Genomic DNA, 26,669 nt, shown 5'->3' on the forward strand with positions numbered 1-26,669 from the left:
AGGGGGCATGGCAAATGGGAAGCGGGGGTGGGGGGGGAGAGCGGGTGTCTGAGCTGAACGGGTGGGAAGCACGAGTCCCGATCTTCAATGCCCGGTGAGCCCATTTGGCCAGGGTTCGGGACGATGTTCCTCCGGCCCCTCCCAAGCAGCCTGCACAGATTCGGACTGCGAGGAGCTACTGCACATGCACGCACACTCTTGCATGCATGTGCAGAGGTCCCAGCACTGTTTTCAGCGCCGACCTGGCTCCGCAACTGATCCCTTGTGCTGCGCCACGCTGAGGCCGAAGACGTCCTGAGTAGGTTGCAGAACCACAAGCTAAGTTTTTGGCCCCCTTTTTATTCCAGAAAGTCGGCACACCTTATGGAGGTGCGCCGTTTTCACAGTGGGCGGAAACTTGGGCCCAATGTTTGTAACGACTGTGTTGTTTGAGTAGATGTTACAAGCAAAAGGCAAATCAAGTTATATATGAGTCCAGAGGAGTCAAGGAGGCAGCTAAAAGGGTACAGTGAGTTTAGCCCTGGACTGCATTGCAAACCAAAATGCAGATGACTTGAAATTATTTCTCGTTGTTTGATATTTCCAAACCCTCGGAGTCCACTTATTTTAGCAGGACAGTGAAAGCAGTCTTGTGCAGAATTTACATGACATGGGAGTTTCTCAAAATCCAGCGTCCAGGACAACTACAGGCTTAAGAAATTTCTCCAGGCAAACTCACTTGCTGTTGAGAAAGAGTTTGAGACACTTTGCACTGTAAAGGAGAAAGAGAGTTGATAGAACGCATATTGCAGGGTGGGCATTCACTGAGGCGTGAGGAGGATTCGGATCGACGCAATTCCTGGACTCTGAATTGTCGACTGGTGTGCAGCAGTGGATTCCAATGATGCAGTTGAGGACGGAGACTCAGATAGGAAGTCACAAACAACACAATAGCACCGTGGAGCAAGTTGTTAAAAGAGTAATGGTTGAGAAAAGCAAATGGTAGTTTCAGGGGATTCTGTCATTAGAAGAGTGGAGTGCCATTTTTCCAGGTGCAATCAGCATTTGCAGGTGCCAGTGCAAGGAACGTAACAAAGCGGATGGAAATTATTCTGGAATGGAAGGATCAACAGCCTTAAATCTCGGTTCACATGGAACCAATTACATTAGGAAAGATAGGTCGAGAGTCTTGCAGCAGTTTGTTTTGGATAGTAAAAAGCAGAATTTTTAAGGTAGTGATTTTCGGATTACTCGTAGTGCCACATACTTAGCCAATTAGAGAACAGCAGATTAGACACATTAATGCTTGACTGGTGGTATAGAAGGGAGGATTTCAGATTTCCAGGGAACTGGAATTGGTTCTGGAGCAGGGGACTCTGCAGACTTAATGGATTTCATCGAAACGAATGTCTTTGCAGTCAAAGATAATAAAGCAGTGTTGAAAATTTAAACCATTAAGGGGAAAGGAAGCATAAATTCACCTCTTTCATGACCTCAGTGTTATATCTGTGGACTTGTATTTACTCTGTACAGCCACCAGAGGGCTCATTCCCCAGAGTCCCAAGGGATCCCATAATCCCTTGGGAGCACAGGTATTTAAGGCGGCTTCACAGGTTGGAGAGGCATTCTGGAGACCTGCAATAAAAGACTACGATCACACTTTACTTTGAGCTCGCAGTGTTCAGTCTGACTCTTTCTCCATACACTACACTCAGGACTTCCCAAAATGCTTTAGAGCCAAAGAAGTACTTTTGCAGTGTGGTCATGGTTATAATGTAGAAAAGGTGGAGGGATATATATTAGGGCAGATAAAGAGAGGGTAAGGAGATAGTGAAGGAAAAGATGCCACTGATTGTACAAACAAAACAGTAAAATAGGGACTAAAAGAAACTGCAATAAATTTTGAATGTTATATATTATATAAACAAATAAATAATCCCAACAATTACCTACTTATTATTCATTCACTTGGCAACAACAGAGGTTCTTATTTGCATGAAAAAATATTATAGTTACCCATGAGTCAGTTTTGGGTGATGGACCAAACCGTCGGCCATGTCCAGAATCACGGTTGTCAGCAGAATAACCTCGATACTCCTCTGAATGGTTGTAATAATTATAGTCACGGTTTGTGCTGCCACCTCTTCCTCTTCCTCCGCCACCGCGGTCATAATCCTGCCTCCTCTGCATTACCTGCACTGTTCTTTGAAATTCTGGCATATCCTAGGAGAAAAGATTTAAAATGTTGGTGGGAGAACATACATAGTAACAGCATATTGTCCTGAGGAGAATTAAAAAAAAAAACAGAATCCATGTACACAGTGATAAAGAATACAAGCCTAATAATATTGCATTAAAGAGAACTTGAATGATTTAAAATTCTGACTGCTGCTTATGCAACAACATTTATAGAATAATGGTAATTAAACACCTTTGCCACATAAGCAGAGAAGACATGTTTTAACTAAAACTGAGTGCCGGTTAACTATTCAACAGTGGACGGAGGAAAATTTCAGCAGAGCGCATTCCTGCTCACCCATATTGCTCGCAGGGGTCACTGTGAGCAATCAGAAATTAAGACATCGCCTTATTTTCCCTGCCTTGGGGATACCAAGGCCAATTTTTACGTATCCACACAACAAACCAATCGAAGATTGGCCATCAGCACAGACCACAGATTGAATGTGGGACATTCCTTCTCTGTCTGAGTCAGTGTTATACCACACAGGACATTTACATCAGCTCTCTTTTCTCTGGTTTCTTCACGTGGCAACTTTCAGAAAATTCAATTCAATGTGTCGAGAATCTGGTTGTACAAATGTGAATGTTTAAAATGTATAGAGACATTGAAGTTGAGAACGTGGGAATTGTATAGGGACAGTATAAGCTAACAAAGAATTCATGGAGGAATAGTCATGACATCTCGGACTCGAGACTGCGAAATGTTACAACACTAACACATATTGAAACAAAACCCACAGCTTGCAGAAAAACCTCAAGGTCTTATTAAATCATGTTATTAACCTGAAACATTAACAGAAGGTCTTTGTTTAAAATCAGACCATACTTAGGTCGGCTTATGAGTGGACAAAGGGAAAGAGGGACCAAAAGAGATAGGTTGAACTAGGATGTCACTCTAGCCCTATCTTGTTATCTTTTGCCGAGAATGTATAACTGTTGTCGCTTTACGATGTAACTTCACTTATCCGTAGGGAGTGTGTACGCTCGATCGAGAATGTATATCCCCTGTCTGATACGTCTTTCCGGCCGGTAAAATAAAGACTGCTTTGTTCAAAGCACAAGAGGTATTCGACTCAGTAATTTTACTGAACCAGATTGAGAGAAAAGAATCCACATTTACACATCTAAGCTCTCTACTTATCACCAGCATATATTTGAAGCACGTCCCTCCTGAACTGCTGTGTGGATAAAAGTCTGCAGTTTGCGATCTCTAATTTCCATAGCTAATGAGAAACATTCACGATCTGTGTTTCGCACTCTTTCTGCATGTCACTTCAAATTCTCCATTCTACAAACTTCATATCTGCTCTACCTTTTGACATTATTTCCATTGTTTTTGGATCAAACATCCCCACACAAGCCAAAAGAACAGCTCTCAAGCTCCCTGGAAATGCTGCTGGAGATGAGTAAATATCACAGGTTCATTCATCGTCCAATTTTCCTTTCTGAACCTTGGGAAATGTCTTCTCTGTGCCTGGGTTGTCTATTGCAAAGCAATTTTTCAAATAATGTCAAACTGTTGATGTTCATACTTACTTTTGAGTTACTCTAGTAAGTAATAGATGCATGTTGTTTGATATTTGTTACTCATCAAGTTCTCCAATTTAATAAAAATGCCGATGGTATAATTTTCGTCTCTTGTTTTACTATTTTTCTCATCTTGTAATCCTCCTTTATCTGACTACAGAATTTTCTCCCATGCCTCTACCCATTCTACTCCCTGGATATGACACTTACCCTTGCTTAGCATCCCTCCACAACTGCTATCAGCATGAGAAAACAGCAGTGCCCCAACAACTTTGCCACGGAGTGGCATGACTTAAGGTCTTAATCTTAAATATATGATCAGAGACATGTCTCTACAATTTATTTATGACTTTGTAAGCGACACAAGTATCAGCTCCCGTAACAGCTCTTTAAAAAAAAATCTCAGGATATGAGCATCACTGGTATTTATTGCCCACCTCTAGTTGCTCTGAGATGATGATGATGGTCCACCTTCTTGAACTGCTGCACTCCTTTGTAGCGGTTTGATACAAATGAGTGGCTTGTTCGGCTACTTCAGAGGGCAGTTAAGAGTCAATCACATTGGTGTGGAACTGGAATCACATAGGCCAGACTGGCTAAAGAAGTTAGGTTTCCTTCCTTAAAAGGACATTAATGAACCAGTTGGGTTGTTATAACAATCCAACAGTTTCATGGTCAATTATAAGTTGCACTGAATAGCTTACAGAGCAAGATGATACCAGATACAATCAAGATAGCTTATTTCAGCCAAATGGCAGGAGAACTGTACTGTGGAGAAGGGGTGGGAAAAAATAAATGTCCATGAATGGAATCTATTGGGACTGCAATGCATCCTCAATGGAATAAGCACATCAGCATTTACTATCTAGGACTAGGCAAGGTAGAACTTGACTCTGGCATGACGAAGAAAGGACAGGAGAAAAAGGAAAATCCAATTAACAATTAAAGTACAATTAAACATACGGCATGTTCTGTTCTTCCAGGATGGAAGCGATCCCGTTGATTTCTTTCGCCACATTGTGATCGTGATTCAGACCACATTCCCTCTTCTCTATGACTCTTAGCTGTGAAAGAAAAACAGGTCATCAGTGGCACATATTGCAAGACTGCCAACTGCCCTCTATGCATTAAATAAAACATTTTAAAAATCGCAATTCTATTTAATTTCATGTCACAGTGAGTTTCCAAGACTGTTGAGCACCAACAATGGGCCATCAAATCATCACTTTGCTTTTGTCTGAGGCAAAGACATTTTTAATAATGGTTTACAGGTACATGTTATTTGGAACATCAGTACCTGTGAAAGTACAATTTCATTAACAAAATAATGAATATTGCCAAATATTTAACCCATCACTTGCTGAATGAATGTGAAATGCACAAATTTTACAAAAATATACACTGCATTGAACTGCTGCACATTGCGATGTCAACAGAATTTACTGCATCAAATGCAATGGGCTAGATTACAAATGCAATACAATAGAGAAAAAAAAGAGACCAAATTTAACTTGAGGCATATGCCAAATGCTAAAGAAGAAACATTCACTGGAATCTCTAACCTGCCCTCTACATTCAACTCCATTGGAAGCTCCCAAACTCCACCATTAGAAGGTCTTATATGACCAGTCACACAAGACTTTGATTCTCATGACAATTGCAAATAATGATTGTCATTACACCAAAAAGTATAAGATTCAAATATTTTACTGTGCAGAGAGAGAAAAAACATATTAGCCAAAATAGGCCAAATTTTCTGCATATTGCAACCACTTTCATTTCCACCCCAACCTCAAATGTAATGATTCATCCTGGGTATGGTTTGACAGGTTATCAGCAGGCTTCAACAGATGTATATTTTATACTTACAAGGCTCAGCAGCAAAGATGGTAGGATCTTCTACCATGGGAACTCAAAGAAGGGAGTCTAATTGTGCCTTCACCCAATATTCACAAAAGTACTTTGCAGCAGAAGTCGCCAACCAACAATCAGTGTTAGGCACCTAGGCTGATTTCTTCCCAGCTAGGCCACTGTTGCAACAGGATTTCCCTGGGTTTATACTTCAATACCAAATCCAGCAGTGCATTTACCAATACAATCAGGAGTGCAAACTTTAAAAGCTAAATACCAGCATTTTTTTTTTTTTTTTTTTAAACAGGATGTGTTGTGTTGGGGTGAGGTGGGTTGGGGGATAGAAAATAAAGAAATGAATTCCAAGTTCTAGCATTTTTCAATTAAATATATGACAAGGAATATATCTATAAATCGTGTGTGAAAAGTTACAGATCTTTGCCTCATCACTTTCAGACCTGGTAATACATATTTTATCTCAGACCTCTATTACAATGATAGAGTAGTAACTGGGCTTTTAATGACAGAAACGAACAAGATGAAAAAACAAAAGAAAAAAAATAATAAAGGAGTTGGTGTAAAATGAAGGTAGAAAAATATTTAGAAATGCAAAGTAAGTAAAAGGAGAAATAGAATACCCATAATGTATCAACTGGTATTAAACTGCCCAAGAATAAACGCTTGCCGAAAGTTGAACTCTCTCTCCCAATATCCACTGCAGTTGGGCGCACAGAAGTTTAAGTCTGGAAAACAGATTGCATTAAGTGCCCAAAAGTTCTGAATTTTAAGTAAAAAAACATTTTAAATTAAACATAATTTTAACAAAAAAGTGATTTCCAAATTATGAAACTGTGCAACTAGAAAAGGCCATTCAGCTGTTCAGCCATGTTCCTTCCACAAACTATGCATTATCCATTTAACCCAACAAGAAAATTCAGCATATATTCTTTGAAATCCAAAAGTAATCGCTAAACTCCACAATATTCATCCACCCTTGCGTTTCCATCACTTAAACTGGGTACATAGATAGCGCTCCCACCCTCTGAGCAGCACAAGCATGAATGATTTGATTATCTCAATCCACAGCCCATTCATTTCTGTTACCAAGATCTGAGTGAATTATAAGAATGAGTATTTGATCATTTCAAACCATATAAAATTGGGCTGAAAAAATATAATTGGGCTATTCAAACTGGAATTCAGAAATTATATTAAAAAAGTCAGCTAAGTAAAAAATAGATCCTTTTTCCATTTCACCTGGAGATTATATAAAAAAAGACTTCATATCGACTCAGGCTTTGGCTGGCCTTCGGATTTAGGTTTTGTCACTGCAGATTCCCAGCATTGTACCCGTGCAATTCTCAAGGCAGCACCAATGTGAACCCAAAGGAGAACCCTTCAGCTCCATTGGTACAATCTCAGGACCTCTGCTTGCATGCTGCATCAGGATCAACTTTGGGTTATAGGATCACTTTGAGTTGCTCAATGATACAATATCAAACCACATCACATTAAAATGTTTTTTTCCAGTTTAAATAATCAATATGTTAAATAAGCCAAGAAACAACAATTTGAATCTAATTTCTGAAACAAACATTTATCTGGCTCTTTTTTTAAGAAACTGAATCAGCTCAATATCAATTACTTTTGCAACAAGTCAGTTCCATAAGTTCAGAGCATTATCAACACTTTTTTCAAAAGGAGTTAAGGCCTCAGGAATGTGGACCTGAAGGAGAACCAATCTGAAGATTGCTGCTTACATCTGCCTCAGGACTCCCTTTGGGAATCACGAGTTTTGACAAAGCTGTACGATACCATTTATATTAATTTGAAACCTCCAGCCTCTAGTTCTGTGTTCACAGAGTGTAAATAAAATTCCCTTTTTAATTCTACATCATCCACCCTTTCAGATATTCTTTTTTTTAAAAAGTATGTTGGGCTCAATTTTCCACATGGCTGATTTTTGGCACAATTGTCAAGGTACGCCGATTTTTTTAGTGGCCGACTGCGCCAAAAAAAGTTCCAAGTTTCGCCCGAATAAGCTTTGAATTTGGAGTGGCGCAGATTGTCCTTAGCTCTGTGGGTGGAGCTTCAGACCTGCGCCGGAAACGGAGGTTGCTAGGCTAACGAGGGAAGCACTGAAGGGCTGAGACTGGAAGGTGAAACATACAAGGTGCAGCAAGACAAAAGCCCCGGTGTCGCTGCTATCCCGGGCCGAAAGGAACCCTCGGTGCCACTCCTATTCTGGGCCGAAAGGCCCCCCCGCCCCTGGTGCCGATGTCGCTGCTATCCCGGTGGCCGAAAGGACCCCCGACCCCACTGCTCCTATCCTGGGCCGAACGGCACCAAAAAAAAAAATCACGGTTTCCACGTGATGGGTGTGCCCACGCACTTTTGGAGCTGCTTGTGAGCAGAAAAATCGGAGCTGCAATATGGATCATGGGACAAAGACCAAGAGTTTTCTACCAGATGAAACTGAGGTACTGGTTTCTATCATTAAGAGCAGATGGCACAAGCTTCGAACAAAGGTCCAGATAAACTAAAGACAAAAGAAATTAACAAGCGTTGGGACAAAGTTGGAGATGATTTCTCTGCACTGCTGACCACCCAAGGGATTGGCAGGCAAACTAAAAGTGGCAGGACCTTGGCCAAATAGTTTGTGTAAGTAATATTTTCATTTCTGCACTGGAATTACAATTATAAATGTGACCATCTGTGTGTGCCACCACAGCAGACACCTCATTTCTATTTTCATCTTTGCAGAGGAAGGTGGAGCACAAGAGAGCGAATACAAACTGGAGGAGGTTCGGCAAATCCGCACCCACTGACACCCCTGGAAGCGAGGATCGCTGGTATGATTGGTGCTGGCTTGAGAAGGTCAACAACCGGTGCACAAGCGGGGCCCAGCTTAGAGAGAGACGGCAAGTCCTCATTTATCGTGGTCTTTCCAATGAGCCTGCGCTATGAGAGCCTACACATGCCACCCTGCCCCCTTCCCTGCTCGGTTATATTTTGCGGAAGTTGCGCCCGTCTGAGGAATCACAAGCCTCTGCCACAGAAGAACAATCATTCGTGAAGGAGCCTAACCAGGATTAAGTCTTTAATGTAGAACTTCCACAGAAAGATCAGGACAAGGATGAGCAAGAGGATCAGGGGGAACAGGAAGGCCTCAATATTGAGACTGTGACACTGAATCTGAAGGAGGTGGTACCGCACAGGGATGTGCCAATACCTTTCCCGACTACTACTACGAGCGACAGGACATTTCATGGTATCCCACAGTCCGAGGTTGCAGGTCCCAGTGGGTTGCAGCAAGCCACACCCAGGGTAAGGCGAGCTCAAGAGCACCCTCCTGAAATGCAGGATCCAACAGACGTGGTTCAGCTCATGGCAATGAGTGGGAAGAGCATTGAGCTTACCTGGACACCATGGGTAGGGGTGGGTCATTAGATAGCAGGATTGTTGTCTGAAGTAACAACACTCTCGGGAGAAATGGAACACTGTCGGGGCAGATTAGGGAGGGAATGTCGGAGATAGCTGCTGCAATAAGGGAACACACCCAGTCTCTCATTGCCCAGCAGCGAATGACAAAATCACCTGCTGCCACTCATTCCAATCCCCAGACCAACCTCAGGTAGTGTGCCAGTTCATCCACAGGCTGAGGAAGAGGCTGAAGAGGCCCAAGCTGGGCCTTCCACGATGCTATCTTTTAGGTCTGCCCACACCAGCGAACAAGAAATGCACTGTCAAGGAGATGCTCGAAAAAAACAGCTTGGTTTCAGCGGAAGGCGGCCTGCGCCCCTGGCCAAGGGTAGAGGCAACAGGGGCAAGTGCGGCCAGCGGTCTTAAAATAAGGGAGAGGAGAGATGGCTCCAGCTAAAGTTTGTTTGCTGCTGTTGTTACTGCTGTTCTTATGTTATTGTTATTTTAGTGATCTTAATCGAAAAGTTTAAAGTTTGAAGCAAAAATATTTTCATTAAAGTTAAGTACAAATGTAAAAATGTTTAATAAATGTAATCTTTTTTCAATTAAAACAGAATCATGAACATTATTCTTTAAATTAATGCAACTTTCAACATGGTGAATGATCAAACATGCCGCTCAGCCTTCATGCAGCAAAGCATTCGAATTAGCTGCTGTCGCAAGGCTCTTGCAATGGCCATAGGTGCACGAGGCTCCTCCTCCCTCCCTCCCTCCCTCTTGAGGTTGCTCTTCAACTTCCAGTGCCTGGTGCCTCACGATGGCTAAGTTGCACAGCATGCAGCACACGACAGTGAACCGACCGTCCATCTCAGGGGCATATTGCAGGTAGCCTCCAGAGTGGTTCATGCATTGGAAATGCTGCTTTAGTATTCCAATTGTCCTCTCAATGATGCTGCGTGTGGTTATGTGGAACATGTTGTACTGACGTTCGGCTTCTGTCCAGGTGTCGCGTAGGGGAGTCGTGAGCCAGGTGGCGAGCCCGTAACCTCTGTCTCCCAGCAGCTAGCTCTGCCCTTCTAGCTACTGCTGAAAAATGGCAGATATAGCGCTCTCACGTAGGATGAAAGCATCGCGGGTCCTCCCTGGGTATCTGGCATCAACTGCCATGATCCGATGCATGTTGTCGCAGACCAGCTGGACATTGAGTGAGTGGAACCCTTTGCTGTTCCTGTAAACCTCTGCATCGTTCAAAGGTGCTCCAAGGTGATGTTGGTACAGTCAATCACACCCTGTACCTTGGGGAAGCCAGCAATCCTCGAGAAGCCCACACCCCTGTCACGCATTGCCTGGGCGGTCATGGGAACTCGATGTGGTTGTCCCTGTGGGCACACAGTGCAGTAGTCACCTGTCGAATACAGCTTTAAGTCGCATGCTATGAAATGCAAGATACGTCCCCAGTTAATGCCTGAAAGGAGCCGGAGGCATAGAAGGCAAGTGCTGCAGTCACCTTGACCTCTTATGGGTAGTGCAGTCCTCCTCCCGCTTCTTGGCTGCAGGTCTGCCCTGATAAGTTGGCAGATTTCTGTGATCACCTCCTTCCGAAAGCGCAGTCTGCGAATGCAGTCTGCCTCTCTCAGGTGCAGGTATCAGCGTCGCTCCCTGTACACCCGACGCAGGTAAGGCCTCCTCGGCATCATTCTTCAAATGTTAAGATATCTAATAATGTTAAAAGAACAAATCTAAAAGCAGTGTATCTGAACGCACGAAGCATTCGTAATAAGGTAGACGAATTAACAGCGCAAATAGATGTAAACGGATACGATATAGTTGCAATTACAGAGACATGGTTGCAGGGTGACCAGGGTTGGAAACTGAATATCCAAGAATATTCGATATTTTGGAAGGACAGGAAAAAAGGAAAAGGGGGTGGTGTGGCATTGTTAGTAAAGGATGAAATCCTAGCAATAGTGAGAAAGGATATTGCCTCAGAAAATCAAGATGTAGAATCAGTCTGGGTCGAGCTCAGGAGCATCAAGGGGCAGAAAACATTGATGGGAGCTGTCGAGAGGCCTCCAAACAATAGTGGTAATGTAGGGGACGGCATCAAACAGTAAATTAGAGATGCATGTAACAAGGGTACTACAGTAATCGTAGGTGACTTTATTCTACATATAGACTGGCCAAACCAAATCAGTAATAATACTGTGGAGGATGAATTCCTGGAGTGTGTACGAGATGGTTTTTTAGACCAATATGTTGAGGAGCCTACTAGGGAACAGGCTATCTTAGATTGGGTATTGTGCAATGAGAAGGGGTTAATTAATAGTCTTGTTGTGCGGAGTCCTTTCGGAAGAGTGACCATAACATGATTGGATTCTTTATTAAGATGGAAAGTGAAGTCGTCCAATCCAAAACTAGGGTCCTAAATCTAAACAAAGGGAACTACGAAAGTATGAGGAATTAATTGGCTATGATAGATTGGGAAGATTCATTAAAAAACATGACAGTGGCTAGGCAATGGCTCACATTTAAGGAATGAAAGCATGAATTGCAACAGTTATACATTCCTATCTGGTGCAAAAACACAAAAGGAAAAATGGTCTAACCATGGCTAACAAAAGAAATTAGGGATAGTGTTAGATCCAAAGAGGAGTCATACAAAGTTGCCAGAAAAAGTAGCAAGCCTGAAGATTGACAACAGTTTAGAATTGAGCAAAAAAAGGACTCAGAGATTAATTAAGAGGGGAAAAACAGAGTATGAGGGAAAGCTTGCAAGGAACATAAAAACTGACGGCAAAAGTTTCTACAAGTATATAAAAAGAAAAAGATTAGTGAAGACAAATCTAGGTCCCTGAAATGGGAGAATTTATAATGAGGAACAAGGAAATGGCAGAACAATTAAATAAATATTTTGGTTCCGTCTTCACAGGGTCTCGTGAGCAAGAGGAATTAAAGGAAATGATTATTATTAAGAAAATAGTGCTGGAGAAACTAATGGGACTGAAAGCTGATAAATCCCCAGGGCCTGATAATCTGCATCCCAGAGTACTAAAAGAGGTAGCCATAGAAATAGTGGATGCTTTGGTTGTCATCTTCCAAAATTCTATAGATTATGGAACAGTTCCTGCAGATTGGAGGGTGACAAATGTCAGCCCACTATTTAAAAAAGGAGCAAGAAAACAGGGAACTACTGACCGGTTAGCCGATCAGTAGTAGGGAAAATGTTACAGTCTATTAAAAAAGGATGTGATAACAGGACACTTAGAAAATATCAACGGGATTAGACAAAGTCAACATGGATTTATGAAAGGAAAATCGTGTTTGACAAACCTACTGGGGTTTTTTTTGAGGATGTAACTGATCGGATAAAGGAGAACCAGTGGATGTAGTGTATTTGGATTTTCAGAAGGCCTTTGATAAAGTCCCACATAAAAGAGGTTAGTGTGCAAAATTAAAGCACATAGGATTGGAGGTAATATACTGGCATGGAATGAAAATTGGTTAACTAACAGGAAACAGAGAGTCGGAATAAACAGGAGTTTTTCAGGGTGGCGGGCAGTGACTAGTGGGGTACCACAGGGATCAGTGCTTGTGTCCCAGCTATTCACAATATAGAAATGATTTGGATGAGGGAAACAAATGTAATATTTCCAAGTTTGCTGATGACACAAAACTAGGTGGGATTGTGAGTTGTGAGGAGGATGCAAAGATGCTGTAAGGTGACTTGGATAGGCTGAGTGGTCAAACACATGGCAGATGCAGTATAACATGGATAAATATGAAGTTATCCACTTTGGTAGGAAAAACATAAAGACAAAGTATTATTTAAATGGTGATAGCTTGGGAAGTGTCGATGTACAGAGGGACCTGGGTGTCCTTGTACACCAGTGATTGAAAGCAAACGTGCAGGTGCAGCAAGCAGTCAGGACAGCAAATGGTATGTTGGCCTTCATTGCAAGAGGATGAGTACAGGAGCAAGGAGGTCTTACTACAGTTACACAGGGCCTTGGTGAGACCACATCTGGAGTATTGTGTGCAGTTTTGGTCTCCTTAGCCAAGAAAGGATATACTTGCTAGAGGGAGTGCAGCAAAGGTTCACCAGACAGATTCCTGGGATGGCAGGATGTCATATGAGGAGAGATTGGATCGACTCGGCCTGTATTCACTAGTTCAGAAGAATGAGAGGGGATCTCATTGAAACATATAAAATTCTGACGGGGTTCGATAGACTGGGTGTGGGGAGGAGGTTTCCTCTGGCTGGGAAGTCTAGAACAAGGGGTCACAGGATACGGGGTAGGAAATTTAGGACTGAGATGAGGAGAAATGAGAGCATTAAGAGATATGGAGCAAATGTGGCTAAATGGAGTTGAGATACAGATCAGCCATGATTAACAGAATGGCAGAACTGGCTCAACAGGCTAAATGGTCAGCCTATGGCTTCATTCCTATATAGAAAAAGCTAACAAATTTGCCCACATGATTATTAGTTGGATACAACAACACAAACCCCAATGACATGAAGCAGATGCCCTCCCACTTGACTGGATTTGTTGAATGCATCAGTGCAGCAATAGACACACACAAATCCAACACACTTCTTTAAAACAAAGATATTTTGTCCCATTTTGGTGTTCTGATTTTGGATTTATGCACCAGTAAAACAATAGACACAAAATTATCTCAAAATTAGAATGCAAAAGTGATTTATAAATTCCCCTGGAGATCCAGACAGACCGAGTACGTTTTAAAAAACATTTTGAAGATTGTATCAAACCAAAGTGATGAGTTGCCCACCTTACATACTTAGCTATACAAATTGTCCAACAAAGCTTGGTTTTAGTGCACTCGGGAATCAGATGGGAGGGGGAAGTGGTGAAAGGGCAGAGGGAAGTGGGAACATTGAAAAGGAATTGGGGGGGGGGGCGGGGGGGAGAAAGGAAACATGAAAAGGAAAGGGGGAAAAGGAAGATACTGGGCAACACTGTACACAGTATATCAAATCAGAACACAGCGAACCGCGGCCTAAAATCACGAGCCCAGGGATCCCCAACCAGCAAACTCCAACCCTGCCATCGCCACCGGGGGCCCATGCAACAGGAAAGCGAGCGGTATCACGCGAGCCCACCCCACCAACCAACGCCTCCAGTATGTCCCTCCACAATCCCGGCGGACACATTCGGGTCTTAAACCGGCCTGTCATTCACCGGCGAGCACACCAACGCGGCCCGTTGCTAGGGAGACGCCGCCGTACCTGAAGGGGGGCGGCTGCTGCTCGCGCGTGAGCCCACCCTCGCGGCCCGTTGCTAGGGAGACGCCGCCTTACCTGGGAGTAGGCCGTTACTCGCGCGTGACCAGTCCACCCTCTCGGCCGACCTTTCAAATGTTTTCCTCAACTAGCCCCGCGAGACTCGAGCCAAACCGCGCGAGATTTCATCCCTCGCCCCAACAACAAAAGGAAGACTCCAACCGTCTTACTTCATCATACACCGAGCACAATTACTTACTCACTTTTGTTTTGGTTTTTAAAAATAAGTCAACCGATTTAACCGTTTGAAAAATAAATCTCTCCGTTCTCCGACGATAACTCTCGCCCGCGTGGTTTTGACAGTAAAACGAATTGCTACCTCTTTCTCCTCTCGGCCGGCCGCCGCCTGCCTGAAATCAGCGCGCCTCAAACACCAACACAAATGGCCGCCGCCTGTCGGAATTTGCGTATATTACCCCGAGCCACGTGTCACTATAAAATTGAAAAATTAAAACATCTTCCTGCACTCTTCCAGCGGGACCGGCAGCAAATTCCGCTCTCCTGAAGTAATTATCGAAACCAACTTCAAACCTCGCGCGACATGGAACAAGAAAGAGGGGGAGGAGACATCAGCGGCAGCAAGATGGCGGCCGTGTTGCTGGCTGCAAGTATTGGCAACACGGATGTAGAGTCACTCAACATGTGAAGGGAGCGGCATAACTCTGCTGGGGATTTTAAGACCAGAATAAATCCAGGTAAATCATCTGGAGGTCTGTATTTCACGGGATGATATCTTGCAGAGTTCCTGATGTGCATCTTAAGTGAGATTGGCACTGCAGGTAATGGGCTGCATGCACCACTCGAAACTTACTTCATTGAAATGTCAATTATACTGTGACTTAAGCATTTTAAGATTAGACGTGTTTCTTTTGGACATGTTTTACTGGCGCTGATGTATTGTGTACAATATTTGAACCAAAATTGACACCGTTTTGTCACGTTCATAGCTGCATAAGAATCTCCAGGAATATGTCTGGTAATGGGATTGGGTCCTTGAGTTTTAGATTTTTTTTACTGAAATAGACCAGTAGAGTTTAATAATATGTGCTAGTAGTTAAAATTTTGCCACAGGAACTGGTAATGGCAGGACTTGGCTAATGAATTTAGTGCAGCACAGAAGTAGTGTATGGACATACTAACAATTTGCCATTAAATGGTGGCATTAACATCATAAAATATGCCGAAGTACTTATCGGAGGTTTAAAAAAACAGGAATAAAGGATGACCAATAGGAAGATCAAAAACCTCGACTTTGAGGACATTTTTAAAATGGGTGGGCAAGACCATAGATCTTGGGGGAAAAAAACAGTAAAAGGGAATATTATTTGAATGGGGAGAAATTACAACATGCTGCGGTGCAGAGAGACCTGGGGGTCATTGTGCATGAATCCCAAAAAGTTAGTTTGCAGGTAATCGGGAAGGCGAATGGAATGTTGGCCTTCATTGCGAGAGGGATGGAGTACAAAAGCAGGGAGGTCCTGCTGCAACTGTACAGGGTATTGGTGAGGCCGCACCTGGAGTACTGCGTGCAGTTTTGATCACCTTTACTTAAGGAAGGATATACTAGCTTTGGAGACGATTCTCTACGCTGATTCCGGAGATGAGGGGGTTACCTTATGATGATAGATTGAGTAGACTGGGTCTTTACTCGTTGGAGTTCAGAAGGATGAAGGATGATCTAATAGAAACATTTAAAATAATGAAAGGGATAGACAAGATAGAGGCAGAGAGGTTGTTTCCACTGGTCGGGGAGACTAGAACTAGGGGGCACAACCTCAAAATACGGGGGAGCCAATTTAAAACCGAGTTGAGAAGGAATTTCTTCTCCTGGAGGGTTGTCAATCTGTGGAATTCTCTGCCCAGGGAAGCAGTTGAGGCTAGCTCATTGAATGTATTCAAATCACAGATAGATAGATTTTTAACCAATAAGGGAATTAAGGGTTATGGGGAGTGGGCGGGTAAGTGGAGCTGAGTCCACGGCCAGATCAGCCATGATCTTGTTGAGTGGCGGAGCAGGCTTGAGGGGCTAGATGGTCGACACTTGTTCCTAATTCTTATGTTCTTATGGCAGATGCAGTATAATGTCGATAAATGTGAGGTTATCCACTTTAGAGGCAATAACACAAAGGCAGAATATTATCTGAATGGCGACAGATTAGGAAAAGGGGAGGTGCAATGAGACCTGGATGTCATGGTTCATCAGTCATTGAAAGTTGACATGCAAGTCCAGCTGGCGGTGAAGAAGGCAAATGGTGGTCATAGCTAGGGGATTTGAGTATAGGAGCAGGGAGGTCTTACTGCAATTGTACAGGACCTTGGTGAGGCCTCACCTAGAATATTGTGTTCTGTTTAGGTCTCCTATTCTGAGGAAGGACGTTCTTGCTATTGAAGTTGTGCAGCGAAAGTTCACCAGACTGATTCCAGGGATGGCTGGCCTGACGTATGAGGAGAGACTGGGCCTTTATATACTGGAGTTTAGAAGGATGAGAGGGGATCTCATAGAAACGTATAAGATTCTGACCGGACGGGACAGGTTAGATGCGGGATGTTCCCAATGTTGGGGAAGTCCAGAACCAGGGGACACAATCTTAGGATAAGGGGCAGGCCATTTCGGACTCAGAGTTGTTAAACTGTGGAATTCCCTACCGCAGAGAGTTGTTGATGCCAGTTCATTGGATATATTCAAGAGGGAGTTAGATCCTTAAGACTAAAAGGATCACGGGGTATGGAGAGAAAGCAGGAAAGGGGTACTGAGGGAATGATCAGCCATAATCTTATTGAATGGTGGTGCAGGCTCGAAGGGCCGAATGGCCTACTCCTGCACCTATTTTCTATGTTTCTATGAGTTCCAGGTGGGCCGAAGGGATGGCATCAGCAAGGACAGACATCGATGACAAGGTCCAACACCGCCTCCAGTGTGCCAGCGTAGCCTTCGGTCACCTGAGCGTAGAAACATAGAAAATAGGTGCAGGAGTAGGCCATTCGGCCCTTCTAGCCTGCACCGCCATTCAATGAGTTCATGGCTGAACATGCAACTTCAGTACCCCATTCCTGCTTTCTCACCATACCCCTTGATTCCCCTAGTAGTAAGGACTCCATCTAACTCCGTTTTGAATATATTTAGTGAATTGGCCTCAACAACTTTCTGTGGTAGAGAATTTCACAGGTTCACCACTCTCTGGGTGAAGAAATTCCTCCTCATCTCAGTCCTAAATGGCTTACCCCTTATCCTTAGACTGTGTCCCCTGGTTCTGGACTTCCCCAACATTGGGAACATTCTTCCTGCATCTAACCTGTCTAACCCCGTCAGAATTTTAAACGTTTCTATGAGGTCCCCTCTCATTCTTCTGAACTCCAGTGAATACAAGCCCAGTTGATCCAGTCTTTCTTGATAGGTCAGTCCCGCCATCCCGGGAATCAGTCTGGTGAACCTTCGCTGCACTCCCTCAATAGCAAGAATGTCCTTCCTCAGGTTAGGAGACCAAAACTGTGCACAATACTCCAGGTGTGGCCTCACCAAGGCCCTGTACAACTGTAGCAACACCTCCCTGCCCCTGTATTCAAATCCCCTCGCTATGAAGGCCAACATGCCATTTGCTTTCTTAACCGCCTGCTGTACCTGCATGCCAACCTTCAATGACTGATGTACCATGACACCCAGGTCTCGTTGCACTTCCCCTTTTCCTAATCTGTCACCATTCAGATAATAGTCTGTCTCTCTGTTTTTACCACCAAAGTGGATAACCTCACATTTATCCACATTATACTTCATCTGCCATGCATTTGCCCACTCACCTAACCTATCCAAGTCGCTCTGCAGCCTCATAGCATCCTCCTCGCAGCTCACACTGTCACCCAACTTAGTGTCATCTGCAAATTTGGAGATACTACATTTAATCCCCTCGTCTAAATCATTAATATACAGTGTAAACAGCTGGGGCCCCAGCACAGAACCTTGCGGTACCCCACTAGTCACTGTCTGCCATTCTGAAAAGTCCCCATTTACTCCTACTCTTTGCTTCCTGTCTGACAACCAGTTCTCAATCCATGTCAGCACACTACCCCCAATCCCATGTGCTTTAACTTTGCACATTAATCTCTTGTGTGGGACCTTGTCGAAAGCCTTCTGAAAGTCCAAATATACCACATCAACTGGTTCTCCCTTGTCCACTCTACTGGAAACATCCTCAAAAAATTCCAGAAGATTTGTCAAGCATGATTTCCCTTTCACAAATCCATGCTGACTTGGACCTATCATGTCACCTCTTTCCAAATGCACTGCTATGACATCCTTAATAATTGATTCCATCATTTTACCCACTACCGATGTCAGGCTGACCGGTCTATAATTCCCTGTTATCTCTCTCCCTCCTTTTTTAAAAAGTGGGGTTACATTGGCTACCCTCCACTCCATAGGAACTGATCCAGAGTCAATGGAATGTTGGAAAATGACTGTCAATGCATCCGCTATTTCCAAGGCCACCTCCTTAACTACTCTGGGATGCAGTCCATCAGGCCCTGGGGATTTATCGGCCTTCAATCCCATCAATTTCCCCAACACAATTTCCCGACTAATAAGGATTTCCCTCAGTTCCTCCTCCTTACTAGACCTTCCGACCCCTTTTATATCCGGAAGGTTGTTTGTGTCCTCCTCAGTGAATACCGAACCAAAGTACTTGTTCAATTGGTCCGCCATTTCTTTGTTCCCCGTTATGACTTCCCCTGATTCTGACTGCACGGGACCTACGTTTGTCTTTACTAACCTTTTTCTCTTTACATATCTATCGAAACTTTTGCAATCCGTCTTAATGTTCCCTGCAAGCTTCTTCTCGTACTCCATTTTCCCTGCCCTAATCAAACCCTTTGTCGTCCTCTGCTGAGTTCTAAATTTCTCCCAGTCCCCGGGTTCGCTGCTATTTCTGGCCAATTTGTATGCCACTTCCTTGGCTTTAATACTATCCCTGATTTCCCTTGATAGCCACGGTTGAGCCACCTTCCCTTTTTTATTTTTGCGCCAGACAGGAATGTACAATTGTTGTAGTTCATCCATGCGGTCTCTAAATGTCTGCCATTGCCCATCCACAGTCAACCCCTTCAGTATCATTCGCCAATCTATCCTAGCCAATTCACGCCTCATAGTGTTTGAAGACCAGGACCTCAAATCTGGTTCCGAGCTTATGGTCTTTCGGGCAGTAGTGATTCCTGCCCTCCTATGTGGCTGAGAGACGTGGACTATATACAGCAGACACCTCAAAGCGCTGAAGAAGTACCACCAGCACTGCCTCCACAAGATCCTGCAAATCCACTGGGAGGATAGATGTACCAATGTCAGTGTTCTCGATCAGATCAACATCCCCAACATCGAAACACTGACCACACTCAACCAGCTTGCTTGGACGGGCCACACGAGACTCCCTAAGCAAGTGCTCTACTCGGAACTTCTACATGGCATGCTAGCCCCAGGTGGGCAGAGAAAATGCTTCGAGGACACCCTCAAAGCCTCCTTGATAAAGTGTAACATCCTCACCGGCACCTGGGAATCCCTGGCCCAAGACTGCCCAAAGTGGAGGAAGAGTATCCGGGAGGGCGCTGAGCACCTCGAGTCCCAGGCCGAGAGTATGCAGAAACCAAGCGCAGACAGCAAAAGGAGAGTGCGGCAAACCAGGCTCCCCACCCATCCTTTCCTTCAATGCCTGTCTGTCCCACCTATGACAGAGACTGTAATTCCCGCATTGGACTGCACAATCACTTGAGAACTCTAGAATGGAAGCAAGTCTTCCTCGATTTTGAAGGACTGCCTATGATGATGAATATGGGAAATGCAGTAGCCAATTTTGCGCACAAGCAAGCTCCCACAAACAGCACTGTGTTAATGATCAGATAATCTGTTTTTATTAGGTTGATTGAGGGATAAATATTGGTCAGGACACCGGGAATAACTCCCCTGCTCTTCTTCAAAATAGTGCGATGGGATCTTTTACGCCCACTTGAGAGAGCAGACGAGGCCTCGTTTTAATGTCTCATCTGAAAGGCGGCACCTCCAACAGTGTAGCGCTCCCTCAGTACTGCACTGGAGTGACCGCCTACATTTTTTTTTTGCGAGAACTCTAAAACTGCAGACTTTCTGGCATAATTGCTGGATGAATAATTGTTTACAGCTGACCTGAGATTTGCATGAATGTAGATTAATAGGTATGCTTTGATAGTAAATGTGTATATTGATTGCTAAAGATATTGGTGTGGAAATTCCGGCCTCCCCGGGCCCGTATGAAGTTTTTACGGACCCGGGAAGGCATCGGAAAAGCCGGTTTTCAGCGTGCAATGCGCATTTACTGAAAAGCGGCTTTTCCGATCTGTCAGGAGCTTGACAGATGATCCGCAGATCGGGAGCCAGGACATCTGTCTGGGCAAGATTGCGGGATTTACCCATATCTTGCCCGACAAATGTCCTCAAAATTCTTGCGCCTGAAAATGCAGGCGTATAGGCTACTTTTACAGGTGCAAGTGTTTAAAAACATACATAAATAAACATTAAAATTAAATTAAATAAACACATGAAAACATATTTTATTGTTTAAAAACCCTCCCCACTACAGTAAGTTTATTTTAAGGCATAATTTAAAAAACTTTTAAAGTCGGGAAAATAATTTTTTTTTTAATAAGAACTTTAATTTAAATGAATCTTAAATATGTAATGTGTTCTTTTTTTTTTATTAGTGTTTTGTGTGTTTGGGGGGGGTTCCTCAATGGGAACTCCAACTTACGGAGTTCCCATTATTATGAATGAGAAAACACTACCTTGATTGGCTGCCCAGCACCATGTGACTCCAGCTCTAGCATACGGATGTCCCAACGTGCGCGCACTCCGATGCACAGGGAGTGAAGGCCTCAAGCTCGGAAGCTCGAGCGGGCACAGCACCTTCAGGTAAGTACGCATTTTTTTTTCCTTTTTTCAGTCGTTTGCCCACGGGAAGACCTCGATCAGGATTTCTGGGCCAATAACTTTTGGTTTTAATTTTATATAAATTTCATGCTATTATTTGGATGACTTAGTTTTATTTTCATCCAAGCAAATAATATAGTCGAAACCTAACTTTATCAATATCCTGAAGTTGAATGGCAAGCAGTCCAATAGCTCCATGGATACATTTGATTTGTACTCAGCAGATTACAAGCATAAACCCTCTCTTTCCTTCAGCACTCAATATTTACATTTACTATTAAAGCATACCTATTAATCCGCATTAATGCAAATCTCAGTATTTTTTCTTTCATATTTAAAGAAGGATATACTTGCATTGGAGGCTGTTCAGAGAAGGTTCATTCGGTTGATTCCGGAGATGAGGGGATTGACTTTTGAGGATAGGTTGAGTAAGTTGGGCCTACACACATTGGAGTTCAGAAGAATGAGGGGTGATCTTATTGAAACGTATAAGATAATGAGGGGCCTCGACAAGGTGGATGCAGAGAGGATATTTCCACTCATAGGGGAAACTAAAACTAGGGGGACATAGTTTTCGAATAAGGGGCTGCCCATTTAAAACTGAGATGAGGAGAAATTTCTTCTGGGGGTTGTAAATCTATGGAATTCTCTGCCTCAGAGAACTGGAGGCTTGGTCATTGTCTATCTCCGCCTTAAATATATTCAGACAGATTTTTGAGCAATAAGGGAACAGCTTTTCAATCTGTCAGGTTCACCTACTCGAAGATAGAGCACTTCATTTCTATTTGCTAAGATTTGAGCTGAACATAAGAAATAAGAGCAGGAGTAGGCCATCCAGCCCCTCGAGGGAGTAAAGAGTTACGGGCAGCGGGCAGGGAAGTGGAGCTGAGTCCATGATCAGATCAGCCATGATCTTATTGAATGGCAGAGCAGGCTCGAAGGGCCGGGTGGCCTACTCCTATTTCTGATGTTCAGGTCAAATCTCTTAGCAAATGGAAATGAGGTGCTATATTTTCGAGAAGGTGAATCTGACTGAGATTTAAATGCTGCTTCCTACTTGTTGTTCACAAGGTACCTTCATAGCTGGAGGGTCTCACTGGCTTACCAAGCAGTGCAGCTCAAGGCAGAAATAATTAACAGCCAAAGAAAGTCTTCCAAAATGAATGTGAAGCATAGTGATTATGGAGTGCAGTGTGAAAGAAAGAACTTGCAGTAATATAGCACCTTTCATGTGCTGAAGAGAACCAATAAATTACTGCTGATGTGCAGTCATTATTCTTGTACAGGTATAGGCAAACACAGCAGCCAATTATACACATCGGATTGGTCGCATTGTGATTATGTTACTGGACTAGTAATCCAGTGGTCTGGACTAATGATTCAAAGACCGGTTCAAATCTCACCATGGCAGCTGGGGAATTTAAATTCAGTTAATTAAATATATGTGGAATTTTAAAAAGCTAGTGACCATGAAACTATTGGTTCACTAATGTCCTTTCAGGAATGAATCTGCCATCCTTACCTGATATGTGACTCCAGACCCACAGCAATGTAGCTGACTCTAAACTTCCCTCTGCAATGGCCTAGCAAGCCACTCAGATGGAACAAACCACTACGAAAAACGATAATAAAAATAAAAGCAGATGGACTGCCCAGCATCGACCTTGGCACCGGCTTCAGACACGGCAATGGCACACACCGAGCCCGGTCAACCTCCTCACTAACATCTGGGAACTTGTGCCAAAATTGGGAGACCTGTCATACAGACTTGTCAAGCTTTGTTATACTCACAGAATCATACCTTTCAACCAATGTCCCAGATTCATCCATCACCATCTCTGAGTATGTCCTATCCACTGGTGTATAATCGGGAGGGAGTCCTCCATATTGACTCCACATCCCATGAAGACTTGTGGTTTCAGGTCAAACATGGGCAACAAAACCACCTGCTGATTACCACCGACTGACCTCCGTCAATACTACTCCATGTTGAACACCACTTGCAAGAAGCACTGAAAGGCACGGAATGTACTGTGTGTGGCACTTCAAAGATTATCACCAAGAGTGGCTCGGTCGTACCACTGCTGGCTGAGTCCCAAAGGACATAGCTGCCAGACTGGGCCTGCAGTAGGTGGTGAGAGAACCAGCACACGGGCAAAACTTATTTGACCTTGTCCTTAAAAAATCTACCTGTCGCAGATGCATCTGTCCATGACAACATTGGTAGCAGTGACCACCGCACAGACCTTGTGGAGACGAAGACCTCCACACTGAGGTCACCCTCTATTTATGCTATGTGGCACTACCATTGTGCAAAATGGGATACATTCAGAACAGATCTGGCAGCTCAAAACTGGGCATCCATGAGGATGCCATCAGCAGCAGCAGAATTGTACTCCACCACAATCTGTAACCTCATAGCCCGACATATCCCTCACTCGACCCTTGTTCAATGACGAGTGCAAAAGAGCATGCCAGGTGTAATGTATTTGCTTCATGGGTTCTTTGCTGAAGAATTCATAGCAACACGTTGCTATTAGGAACTAGTTGGTTTATTAGCAAAGGTTTAACAATCACACTACACATTACGAGTTAATTCACTGGACTCATAATCACCGACCTCATCATGGACCCCCTGAACCCAACTAGCTGCGGTTTTATTGAGTCTTGTGAACATCACGAGACTGGCTAAACCATTCATAACTCAACAGCTCTACCAACCTGTGAGCAGACTCTCAAATGAATATATTACACCAGGAGCAGCACCAGGCGTACCTAAAAATGGCCAACCTGGGGAAACTGCAACTACAAGTATGCTAAACAGTGGAGGTAGCATGCTATGGTCAGAGCTAATTGATCCCGCAATCAATGGGTCAGATTAAAGCTCTGCAGACCTGCCACATCCAGTCGTGAATCGTGGTGGACAATAAACAACTAACTGGAGGAGAGGCTCCATGAATATCCCCATCCACAATGATCGTCTTTGGCACATAAGTGCCGAAGTCAAGGCTGAAGTGTTTGGAACCATCTTCAGTCAGAAGATGATCCACATCGGCCAATTTCTGAGGTTCCCACCATCACAGAAGCCAGTCTTCAGCCAACTCGATTCACACTACATGATCTCAAGAAACAGCTGAGCGCACTGGACACAACAAAGGCTCTAGGCCATGACAACATACCGGTTGTCATGCTGAAGACTTGTGCTCTATAACTAGCCGCGCCTGTAGCCAAGCTATTAAAGTACAGCTACAACATTGGCATCTACCCGACAATGTGGTTTCCAACCATCTTCAGCCAGAAGTGGCAAGTGGATGATCCATCTTGACCTCTTTGTGAGGTCCTCGCCATCACCGAAGCCAGTCTTCAGCCTGCCTCTGAGTCAGAAGGTTGTGAATTCAAGTCCCACTCCAGAGGCTCGAGGACAAAAATCAAGGCTGACACTCCAGTGCAGTGCTGCACTGCCAGAGGTACCGCCTTTCGGATGGGATGTTAAACCAAGGCCCTGTCTGCTGTCTTCGGTGATCTCATGGCACTATTTCAAGGAAGAGCGGGGGAGTTATCCCTGGTATCATGGCCAATATTTATCCCTCCATCAACCAAAAAACCCCCCACATTATCTGGTCACTTACACATTGCTGTTTGTGGGAGCTTGCTGTGCTCAACTTGGCTGCCGCATTTCCTACATTGCAACTGTGATTACACTCAAAGGTTGCAAAGTGCTTTGGGACATCTGAAATTTGTGAACGGCGCTAAATAAATGCAAGTCATTCTTTCCTTTTTTACAATTGAAGTTAATGGGAATTCTCCACTGGCTGGAGTCGTATCGTCCAAACGAAGATGGTTATGTTTGTTGGAGGCCAATCATCCCAGCCCCAGGACATCGCTGCAGGAGTTTCTCAGGGCAGTGTTCGAGGTCCAACCATCTTCAGCTGCTTCATCAATGACCTTCCCTCCATTGTCAGGTCAGAAGTGGGGAGGTTTGCTGATTGTGCAGTGTTCTATTCCATTCACAACTCCTTCAGATAATGAAGCAGTCCGTGGCCGCATGCAGCAAGACATGATCAACATTCAGGCTAATACGTGGCAAGTACCACAAGTGCCAGGCAATGCCCATCTCCAGCAAGCAAGTTTCCACATGATTTGCACCTGATTTTTAGGAGCAACTGGTGGAGAACAGACTATCTTAGAAATCGCAATTCTCCACATTTTTTTTTTCTGCAGTTCTAGTCAGTTAGAACAGTTTCACTTTGGAACAGAATTTTTTCTTCAAAAGGGGGTGTGTCCGGCCACTGACGCCTGATTTCAAATTTTTCCACAGTGAAAACTTACTCCAAACTAACTTCGAATGGAGCAATTGAAGATTTTTGTAGAACTGAAAAAACCTTGTCTACACATTAAAAAATCAGGCGCAGGTTCCAAATTAGGTGTCCAGAACGAGGTGGGAGGTGGGGGGGGGAAGGGAAGTCATTAAATTCTGTAATAAATCCTTATTTATACTTATGCAAATATTATACAAATAAATCCAACCGGAATAAAAATTTAAGCGAAGAAAAGATTAAATAAACCATCTTCCTACCTGTGTGAAAGTGCTTCAGCCAGGGAGAATGCTGCAGGAAGCCTCAAGTTGAGGCAGCCGTTCCCGCGGGGGGGGCGGAGGAGGTAGCCGTTCGTTCCCGACGGCGGGTGGCGGGGGGGGAGTGAGGGAGTGCGAGCCCGACCGACCGAACGCAGCTGGGGGGGAGGAAGCCGTTCCAGACGGCGGGCAGGGGGGGAGGCCGTCGGGAAACGGCTGCCTCAACTTTCTGAGGCTTCCTGCAGCTTTCTCACTGCTGCAAGAAGCCTCAGTGCTGATGTGCTGATGGCAATGTGCTTTTATTAAAAAATGTTCAAAAATTAAACAGCTACAAAGAACTACAAAAATGGCCGAGTGCCAATGTTTCCTTCACACTGCACGAACGCTCCAACGCGCATGCGCAGGGTTGCCGGCAGGAAAAAAACTAATTTAAATGGTACCCGGCCCCTCCCACTTACAAAATCGGCGCGAGTGGTCGGCTGCGCCCCCTGGGCGCCGCGCCAAGCAGACATGGAGCTGCAGGGCGCTCCAGAATCGCGTGTTTTTTTCCCGGCGCCGTTTTCGACGCGAAAAACGGGCGCCCAACTCGGAGGGGCGCCCGTTTTGTAGTGTGTGGAAACTTGGGGCCATAGAAACTAGGAGCAGGAGTAGGCCATTTGGCCCTTCAAGTCTTCACCGCCATTCAGTATGATTATGGCTCATCCTCTATCTCAACACCATATTCCCGCTTTCTGCTCTTGATGTATAGATTTTTAGAAATAAAAGATATCCCCCTCTTAAATATATTCAGTGACTTGGCATCCACAGCCTTCTGTGGAAGAGAATTC

General features: G+C 44.1%; 2 protein-coding genes across 10 annotated transcripts in view; one reads left to right on the forward strand and one right to left on the reverse strand.

Moving 5' to 3' along the window:
* The window catches only part of pphln1 (periphilin 1), a 210,703-nt gene extending 195,853 nt beyond the window's left edge, over positions 1 to 14,850 (reverse strand). The window contains exons 1-5 of one of the 7 annotated variants that reach the window (XM_070900631.1): positions 14,345 to 14,425; positions 10,529 to 10,737; positions 6,237 to 6,341; positions 4,711 to 4,811; positions 1,996 to 2,202 (exon numbers count right to left, since the gene is read on the reverse strand). In XM_070900631.1, coding sequence (XP_070756732.1) covers positions 1,996 to 2,202; positions 4,711 to 4,811; positions 6,237 to 6,240 — 312 coding nt within the window. In that variant the 5' untranslated portion in view covers positions 6,241 to 6,341; positions 10,529 to 10,737; positions 14,345 to 14,425. The other 6 variants (XM_070900627.1, XM_070900629.1, XM_070900626.1 and 3 more) reach the window with 6 other exon arrangements.
* The window catches only part of zcrb1 (zinc finger CCHC-type and RNA binding motif 1), a 74,169-nt gene continuing 61,986 nt past the window's right edge, over positions 14,487 to 26,669 (forward strand). Inside the window, exon 1 of one of the 3 annotated variants that reach the window (XM_070900638.1) lies at positions 14,487 to 15,021. The gene's annotated coding sequence lies outside the window, so the exon portion shown is untranslated. Of the gene's footprint in view, positions 15,106 to 26,669 lie in introns of all 3 variants that reach the window. The other 2 variants (XM_070900637.1, XM_070900639.1) reach the window with 2 other exon arrangements.

Source organism: Pristiophorus japonicus, chromosome 15 (assembly GCF_044704955.1).
Source record: "Pristiophorus japonicus isolate sPriJap1 chromosome 15, sPriJap1.hap1, whole genome shotgun sequence".
Classification (NCBI taxonomy): Eukaryota; Metazoa; Chordata; class Chondrichthyes; family Pristiophoridae; genus Pristiophorus; species Pristiophorus japonicus.